This window comes from Lepidochelys olivacea (assembly GCF_965140295.1).
Source record: "Lepidochelys olivacea isolate rLepOli2 genome assembly, chromosome: 10".
NCBI classification, from domain to species: Eukaryota; Metazoa; Chordata; order Testudines; family Cheloniidae; genus Lepidochelys; species Lepidochelys olivacea.
The window spans coordinates 80,881,212-80,904,946 of NC_140420.1; the positions used below are offsets into that span (position 1 = coordinate 80,881,212).

Here is a 23,735-nt window from a genome sequence, read left to right on the forward strand (position 1 = left end):
GATAGTTTATTTTAGAGCCACCGCCTTCTCCCTATGAGTTGATTTTCCTTCGCCCTTGTGATAGCTGGGAGACGGTATTTCCTAGGCTACGTGTGAAGATGTACAACTCTGTGTGGTCTGCATAAGGCTGGCATCTGAGCCCATGGTGTCTCACAATGTCCTTCAGAGGTGTCATGTAAAGAACAAGATGTGGGACTTAGCAGGTGAAAGATCTGGAGATGAAGGGGCAGATTCTCATCACTACTTTCTGGGTGTGGTTGGCTAAGAAAGACCAAAGCCATTTATTGGTCCCTACAAGTTCTCTAGGAAAGTGAACAATATCTCATTAGAGTGCAGTATCAAATTTTGCCAAAGGGTGCCATAGTGTGAAAAAGGATGTTTGATCATCTTCCATGGCTACGGGGAGACCATCCGTTAGCACCATATTATGCTGTGTCATGGTCTAAACCCCAGCAAGCAGGGATTAAGAATATTAGTGGAGATTAAGTATTGCCAGAGTTGGCATTTTACCAGCTTCTTAATCAACTGGTTCAGGAACTGGAGACTGGCCGCTGGGCAGTGGTTAGTAAGATCAGTTGTAGCAAGCGATGACTTGTTGAGTATCAGCTCGAATGTGCAGAGTGGTTGAGGAGAAGAGCTTAGTGACTTATTTGTAACAGGCGACAAGAATGGTTAGGGTAATAGAACAACTTCCATATGAGGAGAGATTTAAAAGACTGACTGTTCAGTTTAGGAAAGAGACGACTAAGGGGGGATAGGACAGAGGTCTATAAAGTCATTCCTGGGGTGGAGAAAGTGACTAGGGAAGTGTTGTTTACCCCTTCACATAACACACGAACCAGGGGTGACCCAATGAAATTAAGAGGCAGCAGGTTTAAAACAAACCAAAGAAAGTACTTCTTCATACAATGCACAGTCAACCTGTGGAACTCATTGCCAGGGGATGTTGTGAAGGCCAAAAGTATAAGTAGGTTCGAAAAAGAATTAGATAAGTTCTGGAGGATAGGTCCATGAATGGCTGTTAGCCATGTAGTCAGAGATACAACCCCATACTTTGGGTATCCTAAAATCCCTGACTGCAAGAAGCTGGGACTGGATGACAGGAAATGGATCACTCAATAAATTGCCCTGTTCTGTTCATTCTGTCTGAAGTGTCTGGCATCAGCCACTGCCAGAAGACAGGATGCGGGGCTAGATGGACCATTAGTCTGACCCAGTATGGCTATTCTTATGTAACCGTTAGCTCTCACAGTCTCTTGGGATAGTTATATTTAAAGGCAAAACACAAGCCCTGATGAACCCAACTGGTCTTTGCTCACTGTTCTGATGTTTTAATCAATCTTGAATTCCCTGGTATAGTTCCTGCTTAGATGAGTTTGCTTTATGTCACTGTTCGGCTACAGTTCTGATCCTTGACCTCACAGTTTGGAATAGGAATAAATCACACCGTTAGTGTCTCAGTATCCTGTGGTTGTCTGCTCAGAGGGAGACCTAATCAGCTGCAGTTACCATTGGTATTTTCGACCCTAGAGTAGATGCTCTTAGGAACTCCAGTTTGTATTATAGGCTGGTATGAGAAACTTAAGTTGAAAACCAAAAAGAGTTCTTTCTTGTTGGCAGTATTACTATGGGGCATTACTTTTAAGAATTAAAGTCACACTGTGGTATCTTTTCACCTTATAGGAAGAATGGCGATTGTACAATTTGAGCTGTCACTGCAAACTTGTGGGAACCATATTCTTACCTCATTTAGGTGTAAATTCAGAGTGACTCCAGTGAAGTCAGTATGGGCAGACAAATTCTAAAGTCATGAGGCCACACATGGACAGTACTCTGCCAGCAGCTTCTTCCTGCTTAAACTTAGGGGTCTCCAGCTCAGACCCCTATACTGATCATAAGTTCAAGTGTATTGTACAGGGAAAGAGCCATTCTCTCGGACAGGTATGTCCCATGCCTGAACTGGTAAAAAACAAACACCTTGTACTCTGCTCAGCTGTCAATAGCCAGCCAGTGCAAATCCCACAGTTAATGCAATATTCTCACAGCAAGAAACCACTCAACAAGCAGGCTGCTGCATTGTATACAAGCTTCAGTTTCCAGATGGATTTAAGGTGCAGAAGTATACAGAGAGCACTGCAGAGCAGACAATTCTAGAGGTGACAAAAGCATTGATGACAGTAGCAAGACCAACATTCGAAAAAGTCCCAGCTTCCAAACCAGACACGGATGTAAAAATATAAAATAAAAAATCATCAGGGGGACAACTCAAGGAGTAAGGTACTAGTCAGCGTGGATGACAGAACGTGGCTCAGGGTTAGGCTAAGGGTCAGCAGTAAGCAATGTCTTTCCAAAAACTTACCCTTGTGTTGTGTTCTTCTCACACAAGACCTAGACCACCAGAACTTTGTCTGATGTGGATCCCGGACTGCATACTGCAAAGGCAGGACAAACTGATAAATGAAACCTCATGTGCCAAATGATGCAGTTGGTTTCACTTGCCCAAAATAGCCCATCTCTATTAACCTTCAGGGCACACTGCAAAACCCATGTGTTATGCTCAGACTTTGGAAGAGCAGGGAACAGGTTGAGAGGTGGTAACTTGGGCAGAGGTCGATGGTATTGTGTTATTTCAGGCTAATCATCTGGGATGGTTTTGGCTCTGAGTGAAATGTTGTGCTGCTAAATTTATTTATTTATTGACGATAAGTGTTTTTAAAAGGTTTGTCAGTGGCACCTAGAGCCAGCAATAGACACTTAAAAATATATACCACTTAGGTCCTTATATCACCCCCATTGTGTAACATCTGAGCACCTCACCGTTTTTAATGTATTTACCCTCACTACACCCCTGTGGTATAGAGCAGTGCTATTATTCCCATTGTACAGATGAGGACCGGGGGCACAGAGAAACTAAGTGACTTGCCTATAGTCACACAGGAAGTCTCTGGCAGAGCATGGAAACCAGATGTCCCCTATCCCAGGCTGTTGCCCTTAGCCACTGGGCCATACTTCCTCTGCTACTTTTTGTAGATAAATCCAAAATTAATCAGAATAAATATGAATTAAAAAAACCTTTTATGTCACATTGCACGTTATGGAAGTAAGAGGATTCATTGATTGCTCATGCAGAGTAGCGGTTTTGTTCATATTTATACAGTTTTAATCACAAAGTTATACTGAGCACCTTCCGAGCCCAAAACAAGATCAGGGCTCAGAATGTTGCCAGGATCGGCGGATAAGTGGTCCTCTTCTGGCGCGTGGGACATTTCCTTCTGTTTTACATCCTTCTGAAATGAGAAAGAGACCCGGGGAAGCATGAAAATGCTTATGAAGTAGCAAGAAAGAGGGGCTCAGGGCTTTAGAGTCAGGGTCCTCGCACTTTACATACTTGTTCACCTCTGGGCCTCTTGAACAGCAAAGACAATGGAGTTATTTTTTGCCAAGATACGTTTGATGGTTTTTGTGATAATACTGGCAGGGACTGAAGCTGTTTTATATCCTATAATATGAAAAATCAAATTCCAACCAAAGGTAGAGAGCCATCAAACAATCCTCTAGTTTGCTTGTCTCACAAATTGTAGAGATTTACAAGGATACCTCCCATCGTGTATACACTTTGTATGTAATGCTACCAACCTTGCATGGGCTCCCCCAAATTCATGATGACTAAAATGCTGAGTTTTGCCTTGAGTATAAAAGTAAAAGAGTTAGGAAGAGTATTATTGGAAACCATAGCCATTTTAACACACTCTGTTTTAAAATACAAATATTGTAGAAGTTATCGACTGTTGATATCCACTAAGCCATGACCCAAGGCTTTTATGTCATTTACAACCACAAGGTCATGTTACTGGTAAAAGTGATAATAGAATAGATGCTATGCTGAAAACAAATCAGCCTGTCAGAAAAAAAGACTATTTTGGATAAATGTAAGGAGAAAAATTAAAAAAGCCTGTCTGACTGTGAGTAAACAGTAACCACTTTTTTTTTTTGGTGCCTGTTGGAGGCCTGGTTTTTAATCACCCCACAAGCAGTTTTCATTTCTGTAGTAAAATTGCTTGTGGTTCTATTTAATTTGTTTCTGCAGGAGCCAGCTTTGGTGAAGATCTCCCAGGAGCTCCCGGGCCTTTTAGCACAGCACGCACAGCCAGTCAATGAGAAACGATTTCCTACATGGGAAAAATTTCTCCAAACATTTCTTAGTCAAGGTAAATAAGACTGCAAAGTTCCTGTTAAGTATTATAATGGGTAATTATACCATACTGTACACCATCTTCTTGTTAATCTTGGGCTTGTTTAAAAATTCTTATTTCCACATTATATTTAACTGTCCATTTAAGAATTATATATAGGCAGTTATTCTATCATTCTTATATCCTACTCACATGTTTAACCTGAACATTGACGCTACCTCATCTACAGTATTCTGAGTGAATAAGGACCAACCATTTTAATTTTGTGTTACTACATTGGAGCTTATGTTGCATTTGGCAAAGAAGCTCAGCAGGAAATGTCAGCATGTGGACTTGTGGAATCCAAAACTATTCGTAGCTCAGTCCTCTGAGTTATTGGTCAGGAAACAACTGAGGGAGTGTGGTTTTGCCATCCCTCTGGACCAGAAGGTGAGTTGCATGTAGCACTAATTGCCTACTGAGGGAAGGAATTCGCAAGTACCATATAACCCCCAAGCCATTCTTCCATCAGACATGTTAAGTAAGTTTCTGGAGTGAAGTTCCCTGCAGTTATATTAAATTTGATACATTCCATGGATTTCATTATCTGTAGAAGAGTCAAGGGTAGATCAGGATTCCCACTTGAAAATGGTTTTGGGAAAAGAGCACCCACGGTCACATTTAGGAATTGTATGAAAAACATCATTTATCATAGCTGAATCAAATATGTAATAGACAACAGTAAGTTAACACAGAATGCCAAATAATCCTGTTAATGCTCTCCCTATGAACAGCTATGTAGGGTTGTGGTTTAGAGTACATACACTTCATTTTCTAAGAGATGCAGAGGGGTTAGCTACACAGTTCTTATTACATTTTATTTATTTAAGGGATTTCTGTAGCAGTCCTCATCATAGTGTCTGAGTGCAATAGATGTGGCTGGTTGAATTCTGTGTGACTCTGAAAATGCTGGAGTTTGAATTCTGTTACAAGTCTAACAAAAAATTCCTTTCTTACCAGGTGGTGTGATAGAAGCCTTTCCACCCTCAGAAAATGTCACCAACCTTACAGTGGATATGTTGATAGAGCCAATGGGAGACATAAAGATAGTTTCATCCGGAGATCAGATCCACGCAGATGGTCCTTTGCAATCATCTGGCACCACTGTTCCACAGTGTTCAGTTGATCCAGCAGTTCTTAATTCATTATGTTTAAAAATTGGAGAGGCCTGCAAATCTAGAGGGGTGCTTGGCTACTTCTCAGTTGATCTTGTAACTTTCATCCATCCGCAAACAATGGAGCAGCAGGTGAGTTAGACAGAAATACTTTACCACATAGTGTCCCAGAAATATCTGAAATACCCACAGTGCTCTAGCAGATCATGTGAAAGGCATTACATTTAAAAATTCATTGAGCTAATCAACTTTTCCCCTGCAGACAAATTCTGACATTTCTGTGCTTCCAATTCTCCATCTGTAAAATGGGCATAATCCTTCCACCTGGAGCTTTCATGAGCCTTAGTTCGGTAATATTTGAAAGTGTTTTGAGTTCTTCGGATAGAAACTGCTGTATAAGTGCAAAATATCTTTTTCATAAATTTAGTGGTTATGAAAGTTACCACACAGATGGTGGTAGAGATTTAACTCCAGAGATCAGGTACCACACAAGCAATGCAAGTGTAAGTGTTACACTCCTCCATTAACCTGCCTAAACCATCATCTAGAGGAACCTCCTTCAGTCACTCAACCAATTCAATCATTGGTTCATTTCAATCTATGCGTCTCTGTCAAAACTGACTACAAGGGTTCCAGTAGTACTAATTATAAGGATGGGTTTTGTGATGTGGAATTTGTCCACTCTGTACTGTTCTGAAATCCCCCACTCATTTTGCACAGCTGATCACAGATTGGATAGTTGTCAGAGGCTGATGATTCCTGTGTTGTACCAGCCTGGTCCTGATTTGAAATGGTGACATAGTGGTCTGATGCACTATATTTAATATTGCCAATTTCTGAGCCATCTAGCCCTCCTCCCACAATTAAAATTTTAAAGGGAAAGTGTTAGTATTAGCAGAATGTTGACTAGTTTGAACCTCTGTTTTTTCTCTTAAAAATTCTATGGATTATGCTTGATACGCTGAATTACTTCAATAAGAGTTTAGGTCCTGAAGGTTCTGCACAATTCTGCAGAAAGGAGTCATTCTGTGGCTGCAGAATTGTGGAATAGATGGGGCCCTGACAATATACTTTCCCCCCATCCAGCCTTCTGAGGCAAAGATCTGAGAAGAAGAGTTGGCTCTGTACCGTGCCCTGAAGGTCAACAGACTCATGCGCTGTCTGATGAACTGTGAAAGTGAGTTTCAGGGTACAGTGTGTTACACTGAAAATACCCTGGCACCAGCTTTCTGATATTCAGATTTAAACCATGTAAGACGAAATGATATCGACTGATCGCTGTTGCAGCGGTATGTCGGGTGAGAGGTAGTCTTTCAGAGAGCCAGGGCCAAGCAAGGTTGGGTTATATTGAAAGAGCAACTCCTTGAATTACACCTAGAAGCACCTGTTCTCGGAAGCCCAGTGTAGTTTTTGGAGCTGTGGTGCAATGTGCAACCTACAGGAGCCACAAAGAAGCCGATGAAGTAGATGAGAGCGGTGACCAAACAGAATCCTGTGGAACTCTGCCTGGGAGAGCCCTTACTGTGAATGACCAATCGCTTGTCTTTAAAGAGGTAAAATCAGAACTACTCAAGTAGCTCCATCTACTCCTGCCTGAGTCTGCAAGTCAATCAGCAAAACCTCATTGTCAGCTGTATCAGACTTCTGACAAGATGAAAAGTGATGTAATAAATCCACCAGGCAGAGTATTAGTTCCAAAACACGCTGCTGCCTAAGGCAGCTCGGAGAGAAAGAAGAGTAGTTGGGACCACACTCTTTCTTATAAACCCTCCCACTCAACATCCACATTCCTCAGGGGGTGTGCTGCTCTAGTAGTCGCTTCTTTCCAGATGGTCTCAAGCTTGCAGCACCAAGGAACCCACAGTCAAGAGCATGGATTTACAGAGGCAGTGTACACACAATTACAATTAGAGGTGAGTTACCCTCTTTATAGCATATTTTTGGGGTGGGGCACTGCATCAGCAGGTGACAAAGGAATTATTTCGAGTGTGTGCTGAAAACGATACAATTTTTGATTTCATTATTTTAGTATCTTTTCTGGAAGGGTTCATAATGCAAACGACCCATCTAATTTTATTAGCTTGAAACATGCTGAAAATTGCTAACTCTTGTTCCATATTTATTTCCTTTTCCTTCTGGCATGAGCAAGGCTGATCAGCTTTGACAAAATTGTGGGACAAAATATCGATCTTGTCATGTGTTTTGCTGATCTTGAGTAATCTTGCATTTGTTTTGTTTAAAACGGTAAGATTTCTCTGTCATTATGAGATCTTCCACCAAAAAAATCCTAATTATCAAATTCCAACTACTCTGAATATTTTCTTCTTTAAAAGAAAGGAAATCATGTTATTAAATTAAAAGGGGCATTGAGATTAAGGGATTTTGCAATTTACACAATTGGCCAACAATGAAAGCCAGGTTTAGAGACCGAAAACTAATGATAAAACTTAAAAAGGTGGAGTCTTTGCAGGTTGTTGTGAGCACTGCTATACAGTTATTGGGTACTGTCAAGGTTCCTTCCCCACTCTGAACTCTAGGGTACAGATGTGGGGACCTGCATGAAAGACCCCCTAAGTTTATTCTTACCAGCTTAGGTTAAAAGCTACCACCACCAAAGTGTTACACAAAGAACAGGGGAAGTGCCCACTTGGAAACGTCTCCCCCCCAAAATATCCCCCCAAGCACAACACCCCGTTTCCTGGGGAAGGCTTGATTAAAAAATCCTCACCAATTTGCATAGGTGAACACAGACCCAAACCCTTGGATCTTAAGAACAAGGAAAAAAAAACAATCAGGTTCTTAAAAGCGAATTTTAATTAAAGAAAAAGTAAAAGAATCACCTCTGTAAAATCAGGATGGTAAATACCTTACAGGGTAATCAGATTCAAAACATAGAGAATCCCTCTAGGCAAAACCTTAAGTTACAAAAAGACACAAAAACAGGAATATACATTCCATTCAGCACAACTTATTTTATCAGCCATTTAAACAAAACAGAATCTAACGCATATCTAACTCGATTGCTTACTAACTCTACAGGAGTTCTGACCTGCATTCCTGCTCTGGTCCCGCCAAAAAAATCACACAGAGAGAGACTCTTTGTTCCCACTCCCAGCTTTGAAAGTATCTTGTCTCTCATTGGTCATTTTGGTCAGGTGCCAGCAAGGTTATCTTAGCTTCTTAATCCTTTACAGGTGAAAGGGTTTTTCCTCTGGCCAGGAGGGATTTAAAGGTGTTTACCCTTCCCTTTATATTTATGACAGGTACAAATACACATGTTCAAAATCAGGACATATATCAAAATACTAACACAGGGTCCCAGTCATACTAAAGCCCCAGAACCCAAACCTGTTTACATCACAAATTGACAGCCTCTCCCGTTCTGCTGGCTCCTTTCCTATTCACTCCTGATTGCAGAAACTCCTAATTGTCTATGCAAGGTTGTTGTGTTCCAAGGGGCTCAGATAATTAAGACTCTACTATATTTATAAGATCCAACTGCATATATTAACATATGTATTTAATAGAGTAAACTATGCAGCATGGTTGGGGTTTTCAAAGGACCTTATGACAATGACATGCCCAAATCCATTCAATGGAATTAGTGCACCTACCTCCCATAGGCTGCTTTGAAAATCCCAGCCTATGTGCTTTGTGAAAAGAGGAGGGGAAAAGGCCTAAATACAGGGGTTTCATTTATAGCCCAGAAGTATGGTATCTGTTGGCAAAAGTGAACTCTCTGTAATGACACCACTGTTATGACAATCATGTTCTATTGTAAGTGCAGAGGAAACTGCGGTGATGTTAACTTTGAAATGGGGACCACTGTATATACGTGACCCACAATATGTATGTGCTCCAGTGGTGTGATTTGGATTGTCCTGGAAATTAGCCCCACTGGATAACTTCCATGAAAAGTTTAAAAACAAACAAATAATAAAATGGCTAAAGGGTGAAATCCTGGCTCCACTGAAGTCTGCAGGAGTTTTGTGATTGACATCAATGGAGCCAGGATTCCATCCAAATACAGAAACACTTTCTAGATCATATTAAGGTTGTGGCACATGCTGACAGAAGCCAGGAAAGTTAAAATTAATTAATTCTGTTTGTTCATTATTCCTGTCTGTTCTGTCTTGTTTTCCCTCCCAGTGATTCTACCTTAAAATTTCCTCCATTTGTCAGCTTGTACCACAACTTTAGCATTATCTAAGCACAGTTTTTTAAACTTAATTAGATATAGAGGCAATTAATGATGCCATCTGTCTTGTTGTGTGTGTGAGAGAGAGAGAGAGATTACACAAAAGATTGTGCTTCTGAAAGCACTATTTTTTGGCAAACAAGAAATCCTATTAGACTCTTAGAACGCTCTCACGCTAATTTTAGAAGTACTGATTTTAATGCAGTAGCTGAAAGGCTCAAATAAATTTTCTGGAAGCACTGTATACTTAGGCATCCTTTCAAAGTTATATTTTACAGAAAATATCAAATGATCTATTGTTTTTTCAGTAAAACTAAAAATTTAAGATATAATTGAACATCTGTTACCAGTACAGTGTAACAGTATTTAAATACTTTAAAATCCCTGAAACCTTCATAAAGTTATATGTATCTTTTACATAAACACAACTCTTCAAGCAATGTGAGGGGCCAGATTTTCAACTGTGGGTGAAATGGGTGCAAACCAACACTTTGTCAAAGTGCACAGAGCAAAAACCCCTGCATTTGCACATGCAGATGGAGGGGAGGGGGTCGGGGTGGGTGTCGGTGTGTGTATAAAAAAATGAGATTTTAAAACTCCATATTTTTCTCTTCAAAGCATGGTTTAAAATCTTTCACTTAATTTTTCAAGACAGTTAGTGTTAGCAAAGTATTTCCTTGCAACATCCATATTTTATCATGTGTCTCATTTATCGTAGAACATCAGGGTTGGAACCTCGGGTCATCTAGGGACCTCAGGTCATCTAGTCCAACCCCCTGCTCAAAGCAGGACCAATCCCCAATTTTTGTCCCAGATCCCTAAATGGCCTCCTCAAGCATTGAACTCAGAACCTTGGGTTTAGCAGGCCAGTGCTCAAACCACTGAGCTATCCCTTCCCCCATATATGAGCTGCCTCCGTATATGAGTTGTAATAGCAGCCGGTAGCAAACAGGTTAATCTCTATATGCTGAATAAATAACACAGACTGTCGATCAAACAGGCGGAACAGTCCCAGGTTAGTTATCATTGCTGGCTGATACCATGGAAAAGGTTGCATGAATGTTGCAATGATAAAATAGCCACGATTTGACTAGAGCCTAAGGTCTTGCAGCGGTCCTTGAGGTGCTGGATTAGAATAGAAGAACAAGAGTCTATGGGCCTGACTGTGATTGTCCTGTGTGGGAGTGAGGACACAGAGACTGCTAGAAGCCTTGTCCACCTCCTCAGGCTCACCACCTCAAGAGCCTGTAACAATCAAAGAACCTGTACTTAGGGGAACAGTGGGACCTGTCCTCCTTTGCAACCCATGGGGTGCATATTGACCAAGAGAAGATGAGAAGGAGGACATGGTCTTACCCTTATCCTCTGGCCATGTCATCATTTGAAAGGATGAGGAAGGCTGGGAGGCGGTTCTGTTAACCGGGCCATGTGATGGCTTTGTGCCTCCCTGGGGTGAAGTCCTTCCCATAGTTTCCGTGACAGGGCAGCTCTGCACCACTCTCTGTTCAGATCGATGTCTTAATGGCGCAATTTGAACAGAATGCACAAGAAATCCTAGGCTGAAAGGTACAGAATAATTTAAGGTGTGTTCTCCTTTTGCTTCTTGGAGTGTGTTGTACACCCAGGTCCCCTGCTTTGAGATGAGAACACATTGCTTCATACAATACTATAACCTTTTCAAATATACAAGAACTGCCTGCTTATATTGAATGCAATTTGTCAGACAATTGAATGTGTGATAGAAATGCTTGTTTCTTTTGGTCCCTCCAGTCTGTTCAAGCCCCCTCTCAGTCCGATCCTTAGCCACTGATCTCTTCCATCTGTCATTGTCTGGGCACTCTTTAACTAGCTCATGTCTCTCTCACTTTCCAAACCTAGCACACAGTTTGCTTTATGTGTTGTCAGGTGTTCACCCCTCCGATCCCGCCATCCCTGCCAGAGGGGTCTCCAAGGCTTTCTTGGAGCAAACTCTGTTCCTCTCTCATCCCCTCTCCTCCGAGATCCCATCTTGTATCAGACATCCTTCTGAGGGAGTCACCACTTAGAGGCCTCACAGCTCAGGAAGGCTCAGCAGCTCCTGAACAAGCCATATCTCCCACTCAAGTGATGGGACCAATGGATGAGGGAACATAGCAGACAGGTATCCTCACTGACCAGGGTTTGGGAACACTCTAAATTGTGAGGGAAGGGATGGGATTCCTTTCAGTCCTGAATCTGAACCAGATTTTTAAGTAGTTGAAGAGTGAGGCAAGATGAGTCCTACCACTGAATGCACTGTGCCTGCTACCCCTACCTCTACCCCCCCAGCCTCAGAATTTAGCACTAGAGTAAGTTCAGGACTGAGTCTGCTGCAAGGAAAAGCTCCACTACCACGATTTGGTGTAAAAGCCAAGGTAGCGACATTGTCAGAGCTCTCTGCTTACCTCAGGATTCTACCTTCATCCAAGTGACACATCTCTGTCTATGCGCTGAGAGTCCCCCCTTTGGGGAAGAGCAAAGATACTGGAAGTGCATTACTTGGACAGACTGGATTGCTCCTGATTTCATCCTTCTCCATTTTCCAACTTTACCTTTTAAGGGCAGGCCGTTGCCCCCTCTGAATAATGTCTAACACAGTGTTGATGACATGTCAGTCTCTTACCATGGATTCCAATCCTGCACATACTTACACACATGATCCCATTCAGCTGCATGGGCCTGCTCACATGTGTAAAGTTTCTCATTAACATATTTGGAGGACCTGGGACATAGATTGCTTCTTCTCATATTGGTCTCATAAATTACAAATTTCTGCTTCCTATCCAGTGATAGTGAGAGTGCCCTGGATCCAGCTGTTCAGATCAAGACTTTTCTTTACCATGAGATCATATTCCACACATAAATTAAGACCTAATTTAAAAGCTAACTAACATTTTATGTAAGCAACAACAGTCCAGGCACGGGGCATGTCCTGGGGATTAATGACCAGCTGGGAGCAGTTGGTGGCCCAAAGCAAATCATCACTCACTTTCTGTGCACTTACAGAGAATTAATGCCTACCTCATTGGCTAATCAGATCACAAAAATAGGGGTATTGTCTGCAATTCAGATATTTATGGCATATCAAATGCCTTCTTGTTTAATGAAGCAACATAAGGAGAGGGATTCTCCATCACACTATGACTATCTGTACACCACTGCTTGAAAGCCCTGGAGCTGGCCTGGGAAGAATTCCACTGGCAAACACACCCTGTAGAACAGCTAGAGGCTGCCCTGCACAGGCCCCCCCTTTGCAAGCCCGGCACGTAACACAACAGGGGAGAGAGCAGTCCCGTTGGGAGGATAATTTAGAGCAGCCAGGGACCGCTCTAAATTATGTTGAGGGTGACAGAAACCACCAGAGCATCTCACAAGAGTGAGGGTGCTAAAGTGGCTGAAAGCCACCTTTCCACATTTTCTTCCTCCTGGACTATGGCTCTCTGTGTTGTGCTTCCAGGAGGCACAGCACAATTTCAGCCAATGATCTGAGCATCTCTGTATAGTCCAAAGCATGAGAGAGACATTTTTATCACGGATTTGACTATTTGTTGCTTTGGGGTATTGATTCATATTAATAATTTATTTACAAAACACCCTTCTGCCAAAACACTTGGGGCACTGCAAAACACGATCAAAATACAATCCATATGCTTTGAAAACCCACCCTCCCTAAAAATCACCCATTAAAAACAGCTGAGGGAGATCTGATACCAAAAGAAAGAAAAGAGGAAGAAATGTAATCGTGATGGGAATAGAAATAAGGCATCACATTGATAAGATGGAAAAGATCAGAAGAAGACTATTGGTGGTTTTTTCTGACCTTAATTTTTTAAAAAAGCAAACCAAAGATTGAAAACAAACTCTTTAACGGAAGCTGCTATAAATTGTGTATAGTTGATGAGTATCTTACTATCAGGGAACCCAGAGGCCTTTCAATTCTGTTTTACCTTGCTTGACAAGGTCTGTTTTCTTTTTTGTTTGTATAAGTGCTCTTTTTTCAAGAGTTTTATAAAGGCCAAAGTCAGTCTCCAAACAGATAAATAAGGTAATGGTATTTATTGGTGAAAACAAACATTGTAAAATTTATACAAATCTGTGGACACATATTGTGGGATATAAAATACAAAAATAAATATTGACACATCCAGAAATTATCCTTGAATGCAGTCACGGAAACAACAGAGTTTAAATGTGTTCTTTGAGCGAGGAAATACTAGTAAAGAGAAGCATTTATATTTTGGGTGGTGCAAACAAAGTGATTCCTTGTGTACTTTTCATCACAGACTCCAGCATGGCTCACAGCAAATGCTATTCTAGTAGGAGTTAAAAATTCAGAAAACGATATGTTTTATAAATGACCAAAGTATTATTTTTTATGGTAAAGCGTATGCAAGCCCATTCAGTACAAGTTACATAGCAACCCAGGGTTAAGCAGCTCACCTGACTTTTGTACCATGCCGTTTTTCAAAGATCGCAGCGAACTTTATACAAAAGGATCGTTGAAATACAGCCACTTCTGGAGGTTAGAAGGTTGTATTCCCATCTGAACACCACGTAACAGTTTAGGAAATAAAGGGGAAGTATGCCTTGTCTAACTTACTACTACAAAGGAAAAATGTATATAGGCCATTAGCCAATGGAATTTAGCTTGAACACCTCACCAAGGGTGCTACCTCTACTGTGAGAAATGTGAGGTGATTTTTAAGGATAGCAGTGGTCAGAATATTTGTTTGAGATCTCACCTTGAATGATGGCACTCAAACAACACTGTCCTTTCTTACGCCACTGTAGCACCCAGAAGGAAGGATACCACCTAATGACTCAATGACTTTTCTTAGACATTCACTACTGACCAGGCCTGACAGTGGTTAACGTAAGGTCTGATGAGATCACAGAGCTAAGGTAGTGCAAGTGAGCACTGGATTTTGTTAACTTTACTATAGATAATCTTTGCATCCATTCAATGTAATCTTACTAAATAGTAATTTCATATTGGTTCATCTAGCAAACTCTACCATCTTTCTAAATATGTTATAGTTACATCAACATTTATTTAGCATTTTTTGAAGGAAGTTGAATAATAATCTTTGGGCAAAGGTCTGGTCTAAGTGTAAATCTTCATTATAGTTATCCTGGTTTGCACTGGTGTTACTAAGAGCAAAATTAGGCTCAGGTCTCTCTATACCTGTTTTATGAACCATTACAAGAAATTTAGACAATTTGTAGCATTCTTCAGGAATCTGCATTTCTGAAATGTGCTTCTTGTAGTATTACAGAAAAGGCTAGCAGAGATTCAGAATTCTCCTGCAGAATAACCGCAATGATCTCTTGTTGGACAGTTATGAGTTGCAGTGGTTAGAAAGTTGGCTAGATTGTCGGGCTCAACGGGTAGTGATCAATGGCTCCATATCTAGTTGGCAGCCGTTGGTCCTGGGGCTAGTTTTGTTCAATATCTTCATTAATGATCTGGAGGATGGTATGGATTGCACCCTCAGAAAGTTTGCAGATGACACTAAACTGGGAGGACAGGTAGATATGCTGGAGGGTAGGGATAGGATACAGAGGGCCCTAGACAAATTAGAGGATTGGGCTAAAAGAAATCTGATGAAGTTCAACAAGAACAAGTGCAGAGTCCTGCACTTAGGACGGAAAAATCCCATGCCCCGCTACAGACTAGGGACCGAATGGCTCAGCAGCAGTTCTGCAGAGAAGCACCTAGAGGTTACAGTGGACGAGAAGCTGGATATGAGTCAACAGTGTGCCCTTGTTGCCAAGAAGGCCAATGGCATTTTGGGATGTATACATAGGGGCATTGCCAGCAGATCGAGGGACGTGATTGTTCCCCTCTATTCGACATTGGTGAGGCCTCATCTGGAGTACTGTGTCCAGTTTTGGGCCCCACACTACAAGAAGGATGTGGAAAAACTGGAAAGAGTCCAGTGGAGGGCAACAAAAATGATTAGGGGACTGGAACACATGACTTATGAGGAGAGGCTGGGGGAACAGGGATTGTTTAGTCTGCAGAAGAAAAGAATGAGGGGGGATTTGATAACTGCTTTCAACTACCTGAAAGGGAGTTCCAAAGAGGATGGCTCTAGACTGTTCTCAGTGGTAGCAGATGACAGAATGAGGAGTAATGGTCTCAAGTTGCAGTGGGGGAGGTTTCGGTTGGATATTAGGAAAAACTTTTTCACTAGGAGGGTGGTGAAACACTGGAATGCGTTACCTAGGGAGGTGGTGGAATCTCCTTCCTTAGAGGTTTTTAAGGTCAGGCTTGACAAAGCCCTGGCTGGGATGATTTAGTTGGGGATTGGTCCTGCTTTGAGCAGGGGGTTGGACTAGATGACCTCCTGAGGTCCCTTCCAGCCCTGATATTTTATGATTCTATGATTCTGTGCAGAGTATGGAAATTTAAAATGTAGAATTATAAAACACCTATCTGAACATGAGATGACGGGGCAAATCGGCATGGCTTCTGTGGAGTGAAATTGTGTCTTCTAATCTTAGAATTTTTTGAACATGACAACAGAAAATTGGATAAAGGAAAACTGGCCGACAGAATATATTTGAACTTTCAAAAAGGCTTTGGCAGAGTCCCTCATAAGAAGCTATTAAGAAAACTAATAGTCATGGGGTGAGAGGTAAAGTAGCGTCATGGATAAGAAACTAAGAAACAGGGAACAAAGAGTAGAAACAAATAGTCAGTTTTCAACAAGGCAGAAGCTTAACAGTGTGGTGCTGAAAGGTTCTGCACTAGGACCTGTGTTGTTTAATAAGTGTGTGACCTGGAAAAGAGGATGACAGTTTCCAGACCATATAAAATTGTTTGGGTTAGTCAAGATGAGGCTTGATTTTAGTTGGATTCCTCATAGAGTAAGGTACTATTCAACATTATTAATCCTATTTATTACAGTGGTGCCTAACAACCAACTGAGAATGGGGCCCCATTGTGCTAGGCGTGGCACAAATACAGAGTATCAGATGGTCCCTGCCCCAAAGAGTTTGTAATCTAAATTAACAAGAAAGACGGGGTGGGGAAAAGGGATAAACACAAGCAGAGTGAACAATGGGATGGCTGCAAACCTCATGTAAGTGCCAGCATGGTTTGGTTTGGTTTGGTTTGGTTTTTTGGCTGGGTTTACTTAGCAGGGGATCAGCTAAATGGAAGGAAAGGGGGCAAGGGGTGATGGGAATGGGCAGGGGAGAAGAGGGTAACAGGGCCAGGTGTGGAGATGAAACTGAGATGAAGAGACTGAGGGAGGAGGAGGAGGGTTAGAGCAGACAGCCAATCAGCACAGGACTGAAAATCTAGTCAAAACTCTAATTAAAGTTCTCTGAGCGTCCAAAGATTTGTGCTTTGGCTGCTTCTGCTCCTCCTGGCTGAAGTCTCTGGCTGGTTCCTCTCTGCAGTTTTCTTACAAGGCCATATGGACTGGGGCTTTGGAGGGAGGCACCACTTGGGGGTCCTAGTGCCCCCAGAGTGTGTGTTGGGGAGGGGGGTCTTTCCTGCACAATTCTGGGTCCAGGGGAACCCTGCATGGACAGCACAATCTGGCTAGAGCTAGGTAGAAGGACAGCAAAGTGGCAGATGAATTGCAGTACTGACAAATGCAAAATATTGCACATTTTAAAAGGATAATTTAAACTATTCATATGTGTCACTGCATTCAGATTAACTATAGCCACTCTGGAAAAGACCTGAGTGTTATTTGCTATCAAACATTCTGCTCAAGGTGCAGTAATGGTCAAAAAATGAAAAGCTAACTGTTAAAATGTAGATGTTCTGGGAGAGAAACCCATACAGAAATAGTGTGATGGTGTTCTATAAATCAGTGACATCTAGGATACAGTGTGCCGTCTGGTCAATTTACAAAGCTTGATTACAAAAATGATTCGCGCCAAGGAAAGACTTCTGTATGCAGAGTCTTACAGACTTTAAGGTCAGAAGGGACCACCATGATCATCTAATCTGACCTTCTGCACATTGCAGGTCACGCACCCTCACTCACGCATTTCTGTAATAGACCCCTAACCTCTGGCTGAGCTACTGAAGTCCTCAAATTATGATTTAAAGACTTCAAATTACAGAGAATTCACCATTTACACTACTTTAAACCTGAAAGTGACCCAAGCCTCATGCTGCAGAGGAAGGGGGAAAAAAACAGGGTCTCTGCTAGTCTAACCTGGAGGAAAATTCCTTTCCGACCCCAGAAATGGCGATCAGTTAGACCTTGAGCATGTGGGCAAGATCCACCAGTCAGACACCTGGGAAAGAATTCTCTCTAGTAACTCAGAGCCTTCCCCATATAGTGCCCCATCACCAGCCATTGAAGATATTTCCTGCTAGCAGTCACAGATTGGCTACCTGCCATCATAGGCAGGCTCATCATACCATCTCCTACATAAACTTATCAAGCTCAGTCTTGAAGCGAGTTAGGTTTTTTGCCCATACTGCTCCCCTGGAAGGCAGTTCCAAAACTTAACTCCTTTGATGGTTAGGGACTTTCATCTAATTTCAAGCCTAAACTTGTTGATGGCCAGTTTATATCCATTTGTTCTTGTGTCCAGATTGGCACTTAACTTAAATAACTCCTCTCCCTCCCTGGGATTTATCCCTCTGATGTTTTTAGAGAGAGCAGTCATATCTCCCCTGAGCCTATGTTTGATTTGGCTAAACACACCAAGCTCTTTGAGTCTCTTCTCATAAGATAGGTTTTCCATTCCTCTGATCATCCTAGTAGCCCTTCTGTGTGCCTGTTTCAGTTTGAATTCATCTTTCTTAAACATAAGAGATCAGAACTGCACACAGTATTCTAGATGAGATCTCCCCGGTGCCATGTATAATGTTACTAACACCTCCCTGTCTCTACTGGAAATACCTCACCTGATGCATCCTAGGATTGCATTAGCCTTTTTCACAGCGTCATCACATTGGCGGCTCAGAGTCATCCTGTGATCAATCAATAAACCCAGGACTTTCTCCTCCTCTGTCACTTCCAACTGATACATCCCCATCTTATAGCAAAAATTATTGTTGTTAGTCCCTAAATAGCTCTTTGCACTATTAAATTTCATTCCATTCTATTACTCTTTTTTACAGGGTCATCCAGATCATCTTCTGATATCTTCCGGTCCTCCTCCTGTATGGGCAATACCTCCCAACTTTGTATCATCTGCAAATTATATGAGCACACGCTCACTTTTTAAGCCCAGGTCAATAATAAAAATGTTAAATAGGATTGGTCCTAAGACCAATCCCAGAGGAACTCTACTAACAATATCCCTCCAGCCTGACAGTTCGCCTTTCAGTATGACCCGTTGTAGTCTCCCCTTTAACCACTTCCTTATTCACCTTTCAATTCTCCTATTAATCCCCGTCTTCTCCAATTTAAGTAAAAGTTTCCCCTGTGGAACAGTGATCAGATGCCTTACTGACATCCAGGTAGATTAGATCTACTGCATTTCCTTTGTCTAAAAATCAGTTATCTTCTCAAAGAAGGCGATCGGGTTGGTCTGGCATGATCTACCTTTTGTTAAACCAAGTAGTATTTTATCCCAGTTACCGTTCACTTCTGTGTTCTTAACTACATTCTATTGCAAAATTTGTTCCAAGACCAATTTGAGGTCAAACTAACAGGCCTGTAGTTTCCTGGATCGCATTTTTCCCTTTCTTAAAAATAAGAATTATATTAGCAGTTCTCCAGTCATAGGGTATGACCCTCAAATGTACAGATTCATTAAAAATCCTTGCTATTGGGCTTGCAATTTCATGTGCCAGTTCCTTTAATATTCTTAGATGGAGATTATATGGGCCCCCCGATTTAGTCCCATTAAGCTGTTTGAGAGGTTGAAAAGATTGGAAATAATGAATAGTATAGAGACAGTAAGTCAGGCACTCCTATTTCATGACTTATAATACAGGAACCAGGAAACAGTCAATGAAAATGACAGACAAGAAATTTAAAACTGAAAAAAGAAAATCGTTGTTTTCAAAATTAATAATTGATCTGTGGAACTTACCGCCACAATGTGCCATTGATTCCAAGAGCATAGAGGATGTTAAAAAGAACTGAACATGTATGTGGATTTTGAGGACTGATACTTACTTCCATATTATTAAAGCCCTAATTGAATTGCAGGATGATTGTCAAAAAATCGCAGCTGAGTTGCAGAAAAGCCATGGAAAATTGTGGAAAAGTAATGAGGGACCTTATCGTTCGCGGTAATGAAGTCTATTATTATTTTTCCATGATTTTTCCACTGTTGGCCGCCCGGGGCTGAGAGCAGGGGCCCAGGGTTGGCAGTGGGAACATAGGGCTGAGAGTAGCATCTCCGGCTGTTGGCCACACAGGGCTGAGAGCGGGGGCCCAGGGCTGACAGCAGAGGTACCTGCTGTAAAAATTGTATAAAAATTGGAAGCCTAATATTGTGGAATCTGCAATATCTCAACTTTAAGTAGTGCCTTGTTTATTATTTATTAGATAGGATAAAATATTAGGAGACATATAATGGAGTGTTATGGTTCTTTAAGGCTGGTGAGGGGGGCACTTGCAACCAACGCTACTCCATTCTAGTTGAATGAATAAATGCAGACTTGTGGGACAAGAAGAGCAACCACTCGGGGGCAGAAGCAGCTTCTGAGAGTCAGTAGAGGGTTTAGGAAGGAAGCCCAAATTACTGCCTCTGTTTGGGGACTGAGGCTCAGATCCACAAAAGTATTTAGACTCTTAACTTCCATTGATACCTCTGCGGATCTGGGCCTGAGATGGGAGCTCTTAAATTACAGGATGATCTGGAACTCCTTTCTCCCCTCAGCCCAGAGGGAATGCTGGTAAATGTAATCTCAGAGTGGCGGGACTTGTAGACCACCTTGGCAAGGCATTCTGGGAAGAGGATAGGGTATTTCAGCAGCTTCTGAAAAAGGAATGAGTGTGGAGGGAGATGAAGTTACTGGTAGTTTCTCATAGAGACAAGGCTCTAAAACTGCCAGTCTGGTTCCTGGGTTTGGACCCTCCTTCCTGTGTTTGGCTGAAGGACAGATTCCCTGAGGATGGGAAATTTGTCTGGTTTTGAACTTTGGTCACAAGCTCCTCAGGAGACCGTGTGTCTTTCCAGAAGGGCTGGGAAACAGGTATTCTTCACATGACTTCCAATTTCATTTCCTTTGGATTTCATCCTGACAGCCACTGGGGAGAGTCAGTCTTCTCAATAAGGAAGCCTGACAGAAAGAAACCCTTCGAAGAGGTGGTTTGTTTTGCTAAAGCCCCAGCTATAGGGCCTTTTCTTCATTTCTTCAGTATTGCCGATCCTGAGTAGATCCATGAATCAGGTCCTAAAAAGAATGATATTGACTTTAAAAATCATGACATTTTATCAGTTCTGACATTTATAGCATTAAAACTGAAGATTTAAAATAACATTACTGTAGATGAAAGCCTGTAAGAGACTTATCAAATGGATTTTACACTCTTATATTCATTTGTTATTTCATGGCAAAATGTGGACAGTAAAGTACAACTTGACAATGGTTAGGCAGGTGGAGAGCCGTGATCACTACTCTGCTTTGGATAAGAATTTGCACATCTGTTACCCCATCTCTCCCACGCTGTCTCGCTTGTTGTATCAGCCACCCATTATACCATGCCTTTTTGATTGTAAGCTCTTTGAGGCAGGCATTGTCATTTATTTGGTGTTTGCAGCGTGTCTTGCACAATGGGGCCTAACTTGGTTGTGGGCTTTCAGTACTACTGCAATGTAAATGTTGACTAATCATAATAATAAAGTAATTGTGACCAATAAAAAAAATTCCCAGATTCTTCTTAGTACAGCATTGTGCTTTCTTTGTGTAATTTTCAAACAGGTTCCACAGCTTTCCCTTTAATGGTGTCCACATCAGACATCCAGCCAGCCAGAGCTCAAAAAGTTTCAGAGATGACACTGAGCTATCACGATAACTGCCACTAGATGGCAACCCGTTAAGATACTGTATGCAATCCTTGCTAAAATATTCAATTCCATGGTGAATTTTAAAAGTAATAAAAAGAGCTCTCTCCTCAAAGCCCAAGTTGCATTAATATTTTACTAATTGACGTTTTTACAGTGTCATCCAAGCACTTCTTTAAAAATAGCAGGTGTGCTCTTTACAATAACGTAGACGTCAATACTGGATGCAGATAAAACAATTAAACTGGGGAAAGAAAAGCTATAATTTAGTAACTGTTTAAGAATTTATGTTTTCCTTCCCTTCTGAAGTTTGTTTTAAAGTTGAATCATTTTTATGGCAGCTGTAAAGAATTACACTATAATTGTGACTTTATTCACTTGAGCTGGCTTTATCACGAGGTGCAGCCTGGGGAACCATGTGTTTTAAAGGAAAGCATCTCCTTGCAGCGCTCAGCAGAGCTTGCATACCACAAATTTTTGTAAGTGATGCCAGATCCCAAGTTTAAACCTTCCATCCATAACATTTTCTTGGCCAAGCAGTCAGTACGTCTTATAGGTTGAACCTCTGATTTTTTCACTGGACATTGTCTAAAGATTGAGAAGTCTGAAAAATCTGAATTCTCCCTTGTGTAGGCCCAATCCAAAAGCCCAAATATGATCAGTTTTGAGGCTGTTCTAATTCTGAATCCTAATTTAGCAAATAGCCTCCATCTTTATAATGGGACAGTGCAAAACCCCAGATGTGAACACCTCGGAATGTTGGGATGTTTGAAATACAAATGTCAGTTTTAAGTCTTGGGTTCATATCCAGGCTTCACAACTGAGCTCTGTTTCAGTTAAACTTCTGAACACGTACTCTGTCGCTGTTAATAGGAATTACACACATTTATTGGAGGGAAATAGGTAGAGCTCTGCGCAGATACAAAATTTATATCCGTATCCGATCTGAAAAAATTATCCCCGGATATCTGCGGATTTGCAGAAAAGGTCCTCTGTTTTTGGCAGTATTTAGATGGTGACAGAAACCTGTGAAAGCCCTGAAATTTCAAGTTAAAGTTGACTGCATTACTTTTTAACTTGTCGTGTGGTGGGTTCTCGGTACTGCAGGGGCCTCAGACCAGTTTATGACATCATGTAGCCAATGCCCTTCATTGCATAGAGGTACCAGGGCAAATTAGGAAAATGAGAACAGGCCTAAAAACATTAAATGTTCATTACTTTCCTGGTTGTATCACTCTTTTGCTTTTAATTATACATGACCTCTAAGGCACACCTTTTTTGTAACAGCAGCTGACTGACTGGAGCAGACAACTCACTTTGTTTTTAATTGCTAGTAAATGCCTGACCTGAGCCGTCACTATTGCTTTTATAAACCATGCAAATATAATGAAAAAAACTAAGATTTTTTTCAAAGCATTCTGAGGGATTTTGACACCCCTCTTCCATTACAATTTAAGGAAAATATGTAATCCCATAGACCACATTGGAAATAACTTTTCAGCACAGAAGGGAAATTAAGAGATGAACAGCACATCCCCACGAACACCATTCCATTTACAGTACTAGGCCACTAACAACTAGTTCAGTTACCAGCAGGAAAATAAGACTCCATTCTCCACCAGTCTTTAGATTTACATGTGTGGGACCTTTGAAATAATTCCCATGTCTGATTTGTTAAAATGATACAGCAAAAAACCAAAAATTTACTACCACACCGGCCATGTACCTCACAGATAACATCTCCTGTTATGAGTAGGATTTCCAGTGAAAACAGGCATCTTGGTGCACTAATGCATTTGGCACTGATTGTTCATTTTTAAAAATTACTAAAAGCTGTAGCTACAAGCCACCTTTGAAAAAAAAATTCTGTCGTGTGCTTGCCTTTCTTCTGTCTTACATTTGGGCTCTAGATTGTGGCTTTAATTGAAGAAGTATGCAGTATCAACAGGTATAAGCTGGGATCACATTTCATTTACCTCTGTTGCTTCTCACAATGAAGAAGGACGGTTCAGTTCTTAGAGAGTTTATAGAGATCGCCACTGTCTGTCACTCCGAGTTAAAGGAAAATCATTACAGTAGATGAGAGAAATGTTTTTTCATGCAGTTTGTTTCATTTAGAACTTGTTTTATATAGACTTTGCAATAATAATTGGCTTTATAGTGCCTGATCCAAAGCCCATTGTAGTCAGTGAGAAGGCTTTCACTGATGCCAGTGGACTTTGGATCAAA

At 41.3% G+C, this 23,735-nt stretch overlaps 1 protein-coding gene across 1 annotated transcript in view; it reads left to right on the top strand.

Moving 5' to 3' along the window:
* The window catches only part of IQCH (IQ motif containing H), a 106,012-nt gene that overhangs the window by 62,425 nt on the left and 19,852 nt on the right, over positions 1-23,735 (top strand). Inside the window, exons 15-16 of the mRNA XM_084641774.1 lie at positions 4,088-4,208; positions 5,193-5,479. Coding sequence (XP_084497900.1) covers positions 4,088-4,208; positions 5,193-5,479 — 408 coding nt within the window. The remainder of the gene's footprint in view (positions 1-4,087; positions 4,209-5,192; positions 5,480-23,735) is intronic.